Genomic DNA, 12500 nt, shown 5'->3' with positions numbered 1-12500 from the left:
TGTGTGTGTGTGTGTGTGTGTGTGTGTGTGTGCCTAAAACCTCAAATAGCCTTTGGGAGAAGGGAAGGGCAGTGGTGGAAGCTGAAGGAGCCTTCAGATGAAGAGAGAGAGGTCTGGGCGGGGAAGAGAGCATGTTGAAGCACGCAGGCAGTGTGTGTGTGTGTGTGTGTGTGTGTGTGTGTGTGTGTGTGTGTGTCTGTGTCTGTATGTGACACCACATGGTCATGAGCAGACAGACGACCCAAAGCCCAAACCAAGATCCCAAGCGCTGGACAAGTGCGTGAAGAGGCCTGGTCAAAATATGAAAAGCCCAAATCCGAGTTCTCAACGGAAAAACCCATTAGTGTGTCTTCAGTGATGACAGGCGTTGAAGTCAAAAGCAATCCAAGTGTGCTTATATGCATGACTGCACATATTCACAAGCTCCATTTATCAGACACACCTTGACAAGAAACATGTGACCGCTTTAAACCCTATGTCTGACAAAAACAGACTTCCAACCTTTGACGTTTAAAGATAGGCTCGCTCGCTCACTCCTCCACGCAGTCACTGGGAGGTGGGGACATTCAGAGCACCTTTCATGCCCAAGGGCAGTGCCAGACGAGACAGAAACCAAGAACCTGTCGCCCCAGTCCTAGGAAACCTCAGCCATTAGGCCTAGTGCCCTGAGGCATTCTGGGTAGGGCAAGGCAGGGTATGTTTATTGAGCCTATATGGCACGTTTCATACACAGAGGCAATCCAACGTGTTTTACATCAATAAAAGCAAAGGGAAAGAACATAGGGAAAATAATGTCAAAGTAAAGATTAAAAGAAAGATAAAAATGGTCAAAAACTATCAAGATCAAAAATTGCTACTTTTGGGGCACATCTACGACCTTCTGGCAGTTTGTTTAGTTGCATGCAGCAGAACAGCTAAATGCTAAATGCTACTTCCCCATGTTTAGTTTGGACTCTGGGCTCTACTAGCTGTCCTGAGTCCATGGCTCTAAGAGCCTTACTCTGGGCTCTACTAGCTGACCTGAGTCCATGGATCTAAGAGCCTTACTCTGGGCTCTACTAGCTGACCTGAGTCCATGGATCTAAGAGCCTTACTCTGGGCTCTACTAGCTGACCTGAGTCCATGGATCTAAGAGCCCTACTGGGTTTATATTCTTTAAACATGTCAGAGATGTATTCTGGGGCCCGACCATTCAGTGATTTATAGAGAAGTAGCCGCACTTTAAAAATCTATTCTGTAAGTAAGTGGAAGCCAGTGTAAAGATCTTAGAAGTGGAGTAATGTGCCCTGCTCTCCTGGTCCTGGATAAATCACTTTGAATGGGCTGCAGCTGTTTAATGGTCTTTTGGGGAAGACCAGTTAAGAGACCATTACAGTCTTCCACCTGTATCTCTATGCCCCAGGTCTTGCCCTAACAATCGTAGGGGCGTTTCATTCCCGGTGGAATGTGTGTCAGAACGTGCGTGTGTGTGTCTCCACGACGTGTGTGTGTGTGTGTGTGTGTGTGTGTGTCCACGACATGTGTGTGTGTGTGTGTGTGTGTGTGTGTGTGTGTGTGTGTGTCTCCACGACAGCCAGCACCATTTGTCTTTTTCTACACTCTCCATGATGGGGTTGGAAGACATGCAAAGCATGTCAGCTCTTCAACAGCTGTGTGTGGGCGTTTGTGTCTGTGTGCGTGTCTGTGTGTGTGTCTGTGTGTGAGTGCGAGTGCGAGAGTGAGTTTGTGTGTGTGTGTGTGTGTGTGTGTGCGGGCGTGTGTGTCTGTGTGTGAGTGTGAGTGTGGGCGTGTGTGTGTGTGTGTGGGCGTGTGCGGGCGTGTGTGTGTGTGTCTACTAATTAGGTGGCATTCCTGCTATAATGAAGTCAACTGGTGTAGAACTACCAGCAGCCCCCCCGCACTGAACAAATGTTTGTAACAATGTGTGCGTGTGTGTGTGTGTGTGTGTGGGTGCGTGTGAGTGAGAGAGAAAGAGAGCGAGAGAAAGGGAGGTATTGGTACGGGTTAAGTAAGACTATTTTTTTTTAATTTTATTGCGATACAGTATAGGCTAAGTAAGACTAAGATCTTCATTTCACATGCTGATGATGTCATCAAAATTCATTTCACAATAAAAGTGGCCAGGTGCAAGGCTGTATTCATAGGGAGAAACACCAAGGTCCTTCAAAAGAGCATTCATAAAGAAACACTGAAAATAACACACATAATACTTTCACACTCAGGTAAGTGTGCCCTGTTAATAGTCTTTAAAATTTTAAAAAATAAAAAATTAAAATCAATAACACAATATTGTGTTGTCATATTTAAATCATTCATTACGATTTGTTGGGGAAAAAATGAGGATAAAATAAAAAAAAAAAAATCGCATATTAAATTGCAATCGCAATATTGGGGAAAAAAAAAATCGCAATTAAATTATTTTCCCAAATCTTTCAGCCCTAATTGGGAGGGCAAAGTGTCATCGCAAACATAGCTGAACATGGAGTACTAATCATACCAGACCAGGTCAACCGTACAGGGATACAGGTCAAAACTAATTCAGAAATAGTTTTGGGTTACGTTGAGGAGTAGCAGAGGTACACCAGCAGCAAAGGTACACAGATTGAAGCCCAAACGTCCACCACCAGAGTCAGACTCCTTGTGTTAAGAGTTAGTTAGCCTCTTATGAAAAACGAAACTAAACGTAAACCCCAGAGTTTTTTTTCTTAAGATGTACATTTTGAACACAGTGTTTTCAAAGTGCATGCCTTGTGTTTATTCTTACAATTACTTTGTTTAAATTACTTAAATGCACAGTGGCAAAGCCACCGATTGGTTGTTCTTGATTCTGTAATGAGCAGTTAAATAAAAATGTAAAATGTAGGAAATAACATTTTATACTAAATGTATCTAATATTGTGTTGTCATATTTAAATCATTCATTACGATTTGTTGGGGAAAAAATGAGGATAAAATAAAAAAAAAAAATCGCATATTAAATTGCAATCGCAATATTGGGGGAAAAAAAAATCGCAATTAAATTATTTTCCCAAATCTTTCAGCCCTAATTGGGAGGGCAAAGTGACATCGCAAACATAGCTGAACATGGAGTACTAATCATACCAGACCAGGTCAACCGTACAGGGATACAGGTCAAAACTAATTCAGAAATAGTTTTGGGTTACGTTGAGGAGTAGCAGAGGTACACCAGCAGCAAAGGTACACAGATTGAAGCCCAAACGTCCACCACCAGAGTCAGACTCCTTGTGTTAAGAGTTAGTTAGCCTCTTATGAAAAACGAAACTAAACGTAAACCCCAGAGTTCTGCAATACCAGGCCAAGGCCAAGCACCAGCGGAGAGTAGAGTTCCTGAGATGCAAACCAAAGGTCGGAGGTCAATATAAAGGGTCAGAGATGACCTCACCCCGTCGTTGTAGTCTTCATAATCCATGTTGTGGTAGGTGGAGCCAGCACCTGTCAATCAAGCTCCTGCAATGACATTACAGGCAATGTCATAACGGCTTGTGGTCCGTCAAGTCAACAGAGCTGAGAACTGGAGGTCAACCACACACGCACACACACACACACACCCCCCCTCTCTCTCACACACATACCATACAGCACAGCCTGAGGTTATCTGGAGTGTGTCAATGTCAGGGTTCACTTTGTGTAAATGTGTGTGCGCGTGTGTGCGTGCGTGTGTGTGTGTGTGCGTGTGTAACGAGATTGAAAATCCACAGGGTCATGGCCAGTGGGAAGGGAAACTTGGCAGGCGGACGTGTCAGTGTACTAGTGCATCAATGAACAGCAGTGACCAGTTTTACATAACCCAGAGGGCAGCGGCCCACCTGGCTAGGTCTGGACACCAAAACCCGCAAACTCCTCATCGTGGAACTCCCAAACATATCTAGATATACACCTCAGAGAACACTAGAAACTCCCAAACATATCTAGATATACAGCTCAGAGAACACTAGAAACTCCCATATATACACCTCAGAGAACACTAGAAACTCCCAAACATATCTAGATACATACCTCAGAGAACACTAGAAACTCCCAGATATACACCTCAGAGAACACTAGAAACTCCCAAACATATCTAGATACATACCTCAGAGAACACTAGAAACTCCCAAACATATCTAGATATACAGCTCAGAGAACACTAGAAACTCCCAGATATACACCTCAGAGAACACTAGAAACTCCCAAACATATCTAGATACATACCTCAGAGAACACTAGGGGCAGAGGGCTGGCAGTTCTGCTAAAAGGTTCTATAATTGGGAGTAGGGCTGAACGATTAATTGCATTTGCGATTTAATCGCGATATGATAAAACGCGATTTTCTAACTGCAACCTTTGCGATTAAAAACGTGGTCTAAAAAAATAAAAATAAAAATATATATATATATATTTTTTTTTCTTAAGATGTACATTTTGAACACAGTGTTTTCAAAGTGCATGCCTTGTGTTTATTCTTACAATTACTTTGTTTAAATTACTTAAATGCACAGTGGCAAAGCCACCGATTGGTTGTTCTTGATTCTGTAATGAGCAGTTAAATAAAAATGTAAAATGTAGGAAATAACATTTTATACTAAATGTATCTAATATTGTGTTGTCATATTTAAATCATTCATTACGATTTGTTGGGGAAAAAATGAGGATAAAATAAAAAAATAAAAATCGCATATTAAATTGCAATCGCAATATTGGGGGAAAAAAAAATCGCAATTAAATTATTTTCCCAAATCTTTCAGCCCTAATTGGGAGGGCAAAGTGACATCGCAAACATAGCTGAACATGGAGTACTAATCATACCAGACCAGGTCAACCGTACAGGGATACAGGTCAAGGGCAGGACGGGCCGCGCCAATTAACCAGACATTGACCAGGCTGGAGCGAACCGTGTCGATGAAGAGTGTGTGGTAGTGGCTGGACGTCATGAGCAGGGGTCAACCTTTCTGGGCCATGTTGAAGCAGGGAGACACAGACAAGAAGATGAACTCTTCACATTGCCCTGTGAATGGGCTTGACCCGTTATCTTGGCGTTATCTTTCATTATACGTCATCTGTATATTGTTATTTTATGTCGTCTGTATATTTTTTCAGAATTCCTCACAATTTTTTTGTTTTTGTTTTTTAAGAAATGCGTGTAATATCCCGAGACATGTCCTCTGTCAGAAACAAATGCTATTGGTACGGCTAACATTCTTTCCACAAAATTGGCCAAGACAGACAACATTATCTGACACCATCAAATTGTAATCAAATGATTTCTCAGGTTTTCTTTGCCGCTGGAAGCAGGGATGAAGGTAAGTATCCAGTAAAAAGGTTGTTATGCTCAAACCATGCCGTTAACCAAATTGCACCAGGTTAACTGTGCCTTTCTGAATCAGTAGAAGCAGCCTACTCTTAAAGAGGGCCTTTAATGTGTTATATAGCTTTTTGTGCATGTAAATGTAATAGGTCCTCTTTAAGCTAAAAAAACAAGTTTGGAATACATTTCTTATGCAATGATTGCCATCATTCATCCAATAAATGGATACTTTTGAAGTAGCAATAGGCATCTGTTGCATAGCCAAAATAGGATGACCATATAAAAATGTACCCACAACTTCAGCCCCTTTTAGTACGCCCTGTCTCTCTCTCTCTCTCTCTCTCTCTCTCTCATACACTGTCTCATTTGAACGTGTAAGGCCTCACACACACACACTGTATCTCAAATGTGACCACAGATAATCTGGAATGACAAGTGTGGTGAGGATTTTAGACTACATTGAAGGAAGAATTGAAGGCTTATAATTTAAAATGCAACATGCAAACACTCAAAATCATTTTCTATCTTCTCAAACCTGCTGTAGATGGATTCAAAGTAGAGATTAACAAACGAGCAATTCATTCATATTGCCAGAGCCTATTTCTTTTCACACCGGAAAAAAAAAAAAACGCTTAAAAGCATAATGGTTATTGTATCGGCCCTGTGAAGAACACACAGTATGGGCTGACCTCGACCTCTGAGGACCATCAAGGTGCACAAATACTTCAGCTCTTGGCCAGGGACCCACGAACAGCCACACCACAGGTGATGTTCTGGGAGAGGCACTGGACTTCAACATGAGCTAGAAATCATGGGCAGCCACTGGGACCACACGGCCATATGTCTTGTTGGATGTAGATCTACACGACTACTGAATGACTGCATCATCGGTTGACCACATTATAAATGTCTGATTAGAACATTTCATTACATGCCGCTCACAATCTCCTATGTACACAACCTTTGGAACCTAGTTTTATACTCTCCACTTTAAGATATACTGACAAATAAAGAGGAATGGGGACAGATAAGCTATTTGCATTTAGAGTTTTGAGAACATTCTAATCGGAAATAGTAGGAGCACTAGAAGCTAGGCCTACATGCCAACGCTCAACCCTCAAACAGCAAGAGCAGGTGGAATATACTTGTCATGTTGTCATGGTCACCAGCGCAACAACATTTCACAACATGCATGCCTTACACAACCCTGTCAATCAAAACTACTGTCATTTGGAAGTTCTCATGCATGCTGGCTCAGCTGCCATACAGACTGCTTTTGCCTGCGCTGAGAAGACAGGCTTAGATACTTATTTGAATTATTCTATGCCATCCAATTGCTTAACTGCATTTCTTATTTAGTATCCTATACATTTCTTATTTAGTATCCTAACTATATTTGTACCAATGTTTTTTTTGGAACATGTAAATTAAATAAATAGTTGCCATTTAATGATGCCATTTAACGATGCCATTACACTTCTGTAATCATGTAACCGTGCTTCTTCTCTCTCTACACCTTTGGAAGATTTACATTTTCATCCAGTGTGCACCGTGAACTTTGAGCCATGTTCCAGACCGCAGCCTCCACAGACAGACAAACAATGGGCCATGTCCTGGCGAGACCAGGCTGCCTTAAAATAGAGATTAAGTGGGCTTTGTTTACGTAGCAGGGAGCTATCGGCAGAAGCGCACACACACACACACACACACACACACACACACACACACACACACACACACACACACACACACACACACACACACACACACACACACACACACACACACACACACACACACACACACACTATCGGCAGCCCTAATCAGCACTTGGAGGCATGATGGAGAATGAGCCCGGGCTCTCTGGGGGCCATGCAGGTCTCTAAGGGGCCCCGCCGTCAGGCGCCTGACAGAAAAGAACAGGCAGAGCACACAGAGTCTGTATGTGAGAGGGGGAGAACAGAGAGAGAGAGAGAGGGGGGGGGGAGAGGGGGGTGAGAGAGAAAGAGAGAGGGGGGAGACAGAGAGAGAGAGAGAGAGAGAGAGAGAGGGAGCAAGAGGGGTGGGGTGAGAGAGAAAGAGAGAGAGAGAGAAGAAGTGACAAGGGGGACAGAGGCAAACCGAATTGAAGAAAGAGGGAGAGGGAGCACTAAAACAGCGAAAGAGAGAGGCAGGAAGTGGGTGTAATTTCCTCAGGAAATGATCAGAGCCATTTCCTGCGACCTGTCTGCAAGAGTCATGGTAGGAGTGCCACCGCGAGCGCGCGAGATAGAGAGAGAGAGAGAGAGAGAGAGAGAGAGAGGGAGAGAGAGAGAGAGAGAGAGAGAGAGAGACTGAAAGGGGAGCAAGCCCAACAGAACAAACAGTTACAATACAAGAGACAGGGAGAGATGGCCAATATGAGACTGATGGACACTACATCAGCACAAATATGGATATAGAACATGTTCAAGAGTGAAAGAGAGAGAGAGCATGCAGAGAGAGAGAGAGAGAGAACATGCAGAGAGAAAGAGAGAGAGAGAGAGAGAGAGAGCATGCAGAGAGAAAGAGAGAGAAAGAAAGCATGCACAGAGAGACAGAGAGAGAAAGCATGCAGAGAGAGAGAGAGAGAGAGAGAGAGCATGCAGAGAGAGAAAGAGAGTGAGCATGCAGAGAGAGAGAGAGAGGGAGAGAGATAGAGAGAAAGAGAGTGAGCATGCAGACAGAGAGAGAGAAAGCATGCACAGAGAGAAAGAGAGAGAGAGAGAGAGAAAGCATGCACAGACAGAAAGAGAGAGAGAGCATGCAGAGAGAAAGAGAGAGAGAAAGCATGCACAGAGAGAAAGAGAGAGAGAGAGCGCATGCAGAGAGAGAGAGAGAGAGCATGCAGAGAGAGAGAGAGCGCATGCAGAGAGAAAGAGAGAGAGAGCATGCAGAGAGAAAGAGAGAGAGAGACAAAGCATGCAGAGAGAGAGAGAGAGAGAGAGAGAGAGTGCAGAGCGAGAGAGGAGGGGAATGGAAAAAAAACAATGGGGGAGACAGTAGACCACAGATGGCATGATATAGAGAGTTTGTGTGTGTGTGTGTGTGTGTGTGTGTGTGTGTGTGTGTGTGTGTGTGTATGTGTGTGTGTGAGAAGAGAGCAGATGTGGGAGAGCAGGTGGAGGAAGGGGAAACCAGGGAGTGAAACCTGTGGATGTGATGATGTGCAGGAATGGAGGGAGTCCAGGTGCACTGATGAATGGGGGTCAGACCTGCTGACGACCCCTGGCCCTCACCCCAGCCAGCCAATCATGAAGCAGGACCAGCACTGGCCTTCAACCTAGCCAGCCAATCATGAAGCAGGACGATCCCTGGCCTTCAACCCAGCCAGCCAATCATGAAGCAGGAAGATCCCTAACCCTCAACCCAGCCAGCCAATCATGAAGCAGGAAGATCCCTGGCCCTTAACCCAGCCAGCCAATCATGAAGCAGGACGATCCCTGGCCCTCAACCCAGCCAGCCAATCATGAAGCAGGACGATCCCTGGCCCTCACCCCAGCCAGCCAGTCATGAAGCAGGACGATCCCTGGCCCTCAACCCAGCCAGCCAATCATGAAGCAGGACGATCCCTGGCCCTCACCCCAGCCAGCCAGTCATGAAGCAGGACGATCCCTGGCCCTCACCCCAGCCAGCCAATCATGAAGCAGGACAAGCAAGGCCCTACCAGATGGCCTCCACACGCATGACAATGCATCCCACATGCATGGCTTAACCCTCAAACGAACCCCTAGCAACGAAAATGACACTTCCGTAAGCAGACCATCACACCGCTCGCATCATAGGCTGCATTTCATCACTGCATGCTGCCAATATTTTCCCCATGCGATACAGGCTGCTATAGGCTGCCATGCATCAACAACCCACAGGCTGAACCTGCACAAATGTTGACGAGAAGTCTCCAAAACACGGCTGTACAGTTCCTCAACAGAACTACAAATGGCTGCTGGGTCAATATGTGAACGGTCAGTATGCTAACTTCTGGTCAACCCAGTGCACAGGCGTTTTTGACAGAACAGCAAAATGGTTATTTCTTTACATTCTTTTGCCATTTCTAGTTAATTTACTAATGTTTTAAATTAAACATTCTTATATACAGCATTTTTAATGCCTATTCATTTATGCCTTAACATTTATGGTTTAAAAGAGGAAAAAGCTCTGGGCTCATTTGTAGTAAGACTACATTGTGAGTGTATGACTCAATTCGAATGATGTCTTACGCTTACACACACACAACATTTATGAACATACGTCAACTTGGCACTAACAAGGTGCTCATTTCATAATTTTTCAACATGTACAACAATTTGGGTAGTTATCCAGAACATTGCTTCACTTCCGAATCCTGAGGTGATTAAGAAAAGGGTCTATCGTTTGAATCTGCGGCCAAAGTAATTTTTCCCTTTTATTCCCCGCTGCAGAGCCAGGCAGGGCAGGGCTGGGGTTGGGGTTGGACAGTGAGTACAGTGTGCTTCACTGCTTCAGCGCGCTCTTTAGCCAGCGCTGTAATACCCATAAGAGGCTGAATAAACCTCTGTCTCAGCCCAGCAGACATTACACACACAACACACACAACACACACACAGAAGCTGCAGCCAGCATGAGGCAGATTACACAATGCTGAGTGGTGCGGGGGGGGGGGGGGGGAGCAGGCCGAGCCGGGGACGAGCTGCTGTGGGTCTGAGTGTGGGACAGGCTGGGGACGAGCTGCTGTGGGTCTGAGTGTGGGACAGGCTGGGGACGAGCTGCTGTGGGTCTGAGTGTGGGACAGGCTGGGGACGAGCTGCTGTGGGTCTGAGTGTGGGACAGGCTGGGGACGAGCTGCTGTGGGTCTGAGTGTGGGACAGGCTGGGAGTACAGCGGCGCTCATCTGTGTCAGCTCTGTTATGAGACCATGCTAGGACAAGCTAATGCAGTAGCACCACACCCACTCCCTCACCCTTTTTTTTCTCTCTCTCTCTCTCTCTCTCTCTCTCTCTCTCTCTCTCTCAAACCCATCTTTTTCTCCAACATCAACGTACAGTCTCTCTCACTCTCTCACTCTCTCAGTCTCTCCATAATAATATAATATGTATATATGCCTTCACCACCCTTTGCCCTTTCTCGCTCACCCTGTCCCCAACTTCTTCTTTCTCTCTCGTTCTACCTCTTCTTGCCCTTTTGTTTCTCTCTCTGCTTCCCCTCCCTTCTCTTCTCTTCTCTTCCTCTTTCTCAGCGTGGTGTGGTATTTCAACACTGCTAGAGATTAGCGTGACCCCACTTAATCGAGCTCCGTAATGAGGCCAGGCCAGCAGCTGAGGCCGGCCGGCCCACCACGCTTAACTCTTCAGGGGCGTCCTACTGGGGAACGAGGGATGAGAGAGAGGGATAGAGAGAGAGAGGGATAGAGAGAGAGAGGGAGGATGAGTGCAGGAGGGATGAAGCTCAGATGGGGGGTGATAGAGAGAGAGAGAGAGAGAGAGAGAGGGGGGGGGGGGGGGGGAGGGTGATTTAAGAGTATGTGAATAAGAATGTGGAAGTATGTGAGTGAGTACAGGAGAGCATGACCCTGCAGTGGTGAAGGGGTTAAATGAGTCTCCATCACCCTCTAGGTTCTGTCTTCCTCTGGTCACATTGCTCTCCCCATCTCACTCGCTCTCTGTGTATCTCCTCAGCCCCACACACACACACACACACACACACACACACACACACACACACACACACACACACACACACACACACACACACACACACACACACACACACGTTATGTCATCAGCAGACCCTTCTGACGTAGCGCCTTAAAATAGGGCCCAAGATTACAGAATCACACCCACTCAACAGAGGAGAGAAAACAGTCTTCCCCCCCCCTCCTCCTTTTCATTCCTCCCTCCTGGCCTCTCCAGGACCCTCCGCCCTCCTTCTCTCTCTCTCTCTCTCTCTCTCTCTCTCTCTCTCTCTCTCTCTCTCTCTCTCTCTCTCTCTAGAGCGCCAGGCGGCTGGCCTTCTCCTCATACCAACCCCTAAACCCAGAGCTCCGTCTGAGTCTCTCTAGTGCTGGCCAATTGGACTCCATTTTACTCAATCACGCCTAAGATCTTGCATCTTACCTAACTAGCGTCCGGATCCGTAATGGCAAACATAACATCAAAGGCCGTCAAAGTGACCAGATAAGCAAGCAAACAGCATCCATCAAAGCAAACTTAGCATCAAGGTCCATCACAGCTACTTTAGCGTCTGGGTCGATCGCAGCTCACTCAACAACACAACATTCCGTCGGAGCCAACTCTTGTGTCTGGCTCCGACAAAAGCTAAGTATCGGGCGTCATATTTCGCCAACTTAGTACGAAGGTCCATTCTGGTTAACTTTGTTCCACCCAGTTCACACGGCCTCTTCAGCTGATCTGCAGGGCTGTGTGCAGAAGGCCGCTCTCGCCGTCCCTGAAGGCTTGTGAAAGACTGCCTGCCTGCCTCATGACACAGCAGTGTGTGGAAATTATGACATAATGGAGGCTACTGCCGGAGCCTTCCGTTACAGTAGATGTTATTTCTAGCCCCTAATATTTCACTGTGTGCGCCGCCGCCGCACGCTAGTCACTTCAGGAATCCGCATCTCTAGCTGCTGCTGCTGCAGATGAATTGAACTGAGCGCATATCAAGGTGTCTCTCCGCAGACGTCCAATGGGAGACGAGACGGCTATTTGCTGGAATTCTCAGTATTCTAGGGATTTGGGCGCTGGAATGCTCTAATGTGTTTCTGTGAGGGCCGATTTTCCAAAGAATGAGCACTCTGTCAAACATCCTCTGCCGAACTGTGCCAGGTTGGCGAATGTCTGAAGTTTCCTACCATCTCAATACCCCCTCCTCCTCTCTTATTGTTCTTCCCCTCCTCCATCTCATCTCTTCTCCCTCCATCTCCTCTCTTCTCCCTCCATCTCTCCCTCTCCTCTCCATCTCCTCTCCCTCCATCCTTTGCATCAGTGAATGACACTTGTGACCTTTCCCATTCAGAGCTTGTGTGAGTTTACTGGTTCCCCACTATTCCTCAGTGTTGGCAGTGAGTGCACAACAAGCCCATGTGCACATGCATGCACTAACTTCATTCAATAACACAAGTACACATGATAGCACAAACACATCAGGCACACACACACACACACACACACACACACACACACATATAGCACAAACACAT

General features: G+C 46.0%; 1 protein-coding gene across 4 annotated transcripts in view; it reads right to left on the bottom strand.

The window, feature by feature from the left end:
- Positions 1–12500, bottom strand: part of arhgef1b (Rho guanine nucleotide exchange factor (GEF) 1b) — a 54816-nt gene that overhangs the window by 35993 nt on the left and 6323 nt on the right. For 3 of the 4 annotated variants that reach the window (XM_031577052.2, XM_031577050.2, XM_031577051.2), the window contains exon 2: positions 3404–3468. The exons of the other annotated variant lie outside the window; for it this stretch is intronic. In XM_031577052.2, the coding sequence (XP_031432912.1) occupies positions 3404–3430 (27 nt within the window). In that variant the 5' untranslated portion in view covers positions 3431–3468. The remainder of the gene's footprint in view (positions 1–3403; positions 3469–12500) is intronic. 4 annotated transcript variants of the gene reach the window in all.

This window comes from Clupea harengus, chromosome 11, assembly GCF_900700415.2.
Source record: "Clupea harengus chromosome 11, Ch_v2.0.2, whole genome shotgun sequence".
Taxonomy (NCBI): domain Eukaryota; kingdom Metazoa; phylum Chordata; class Actinopteri; order Clupeiformes; family Clupeidae; genus Clupea; species Clupea harengus.
This window is presented reverse-complemented; position numbering and strand designations above follow the sequence as displayed.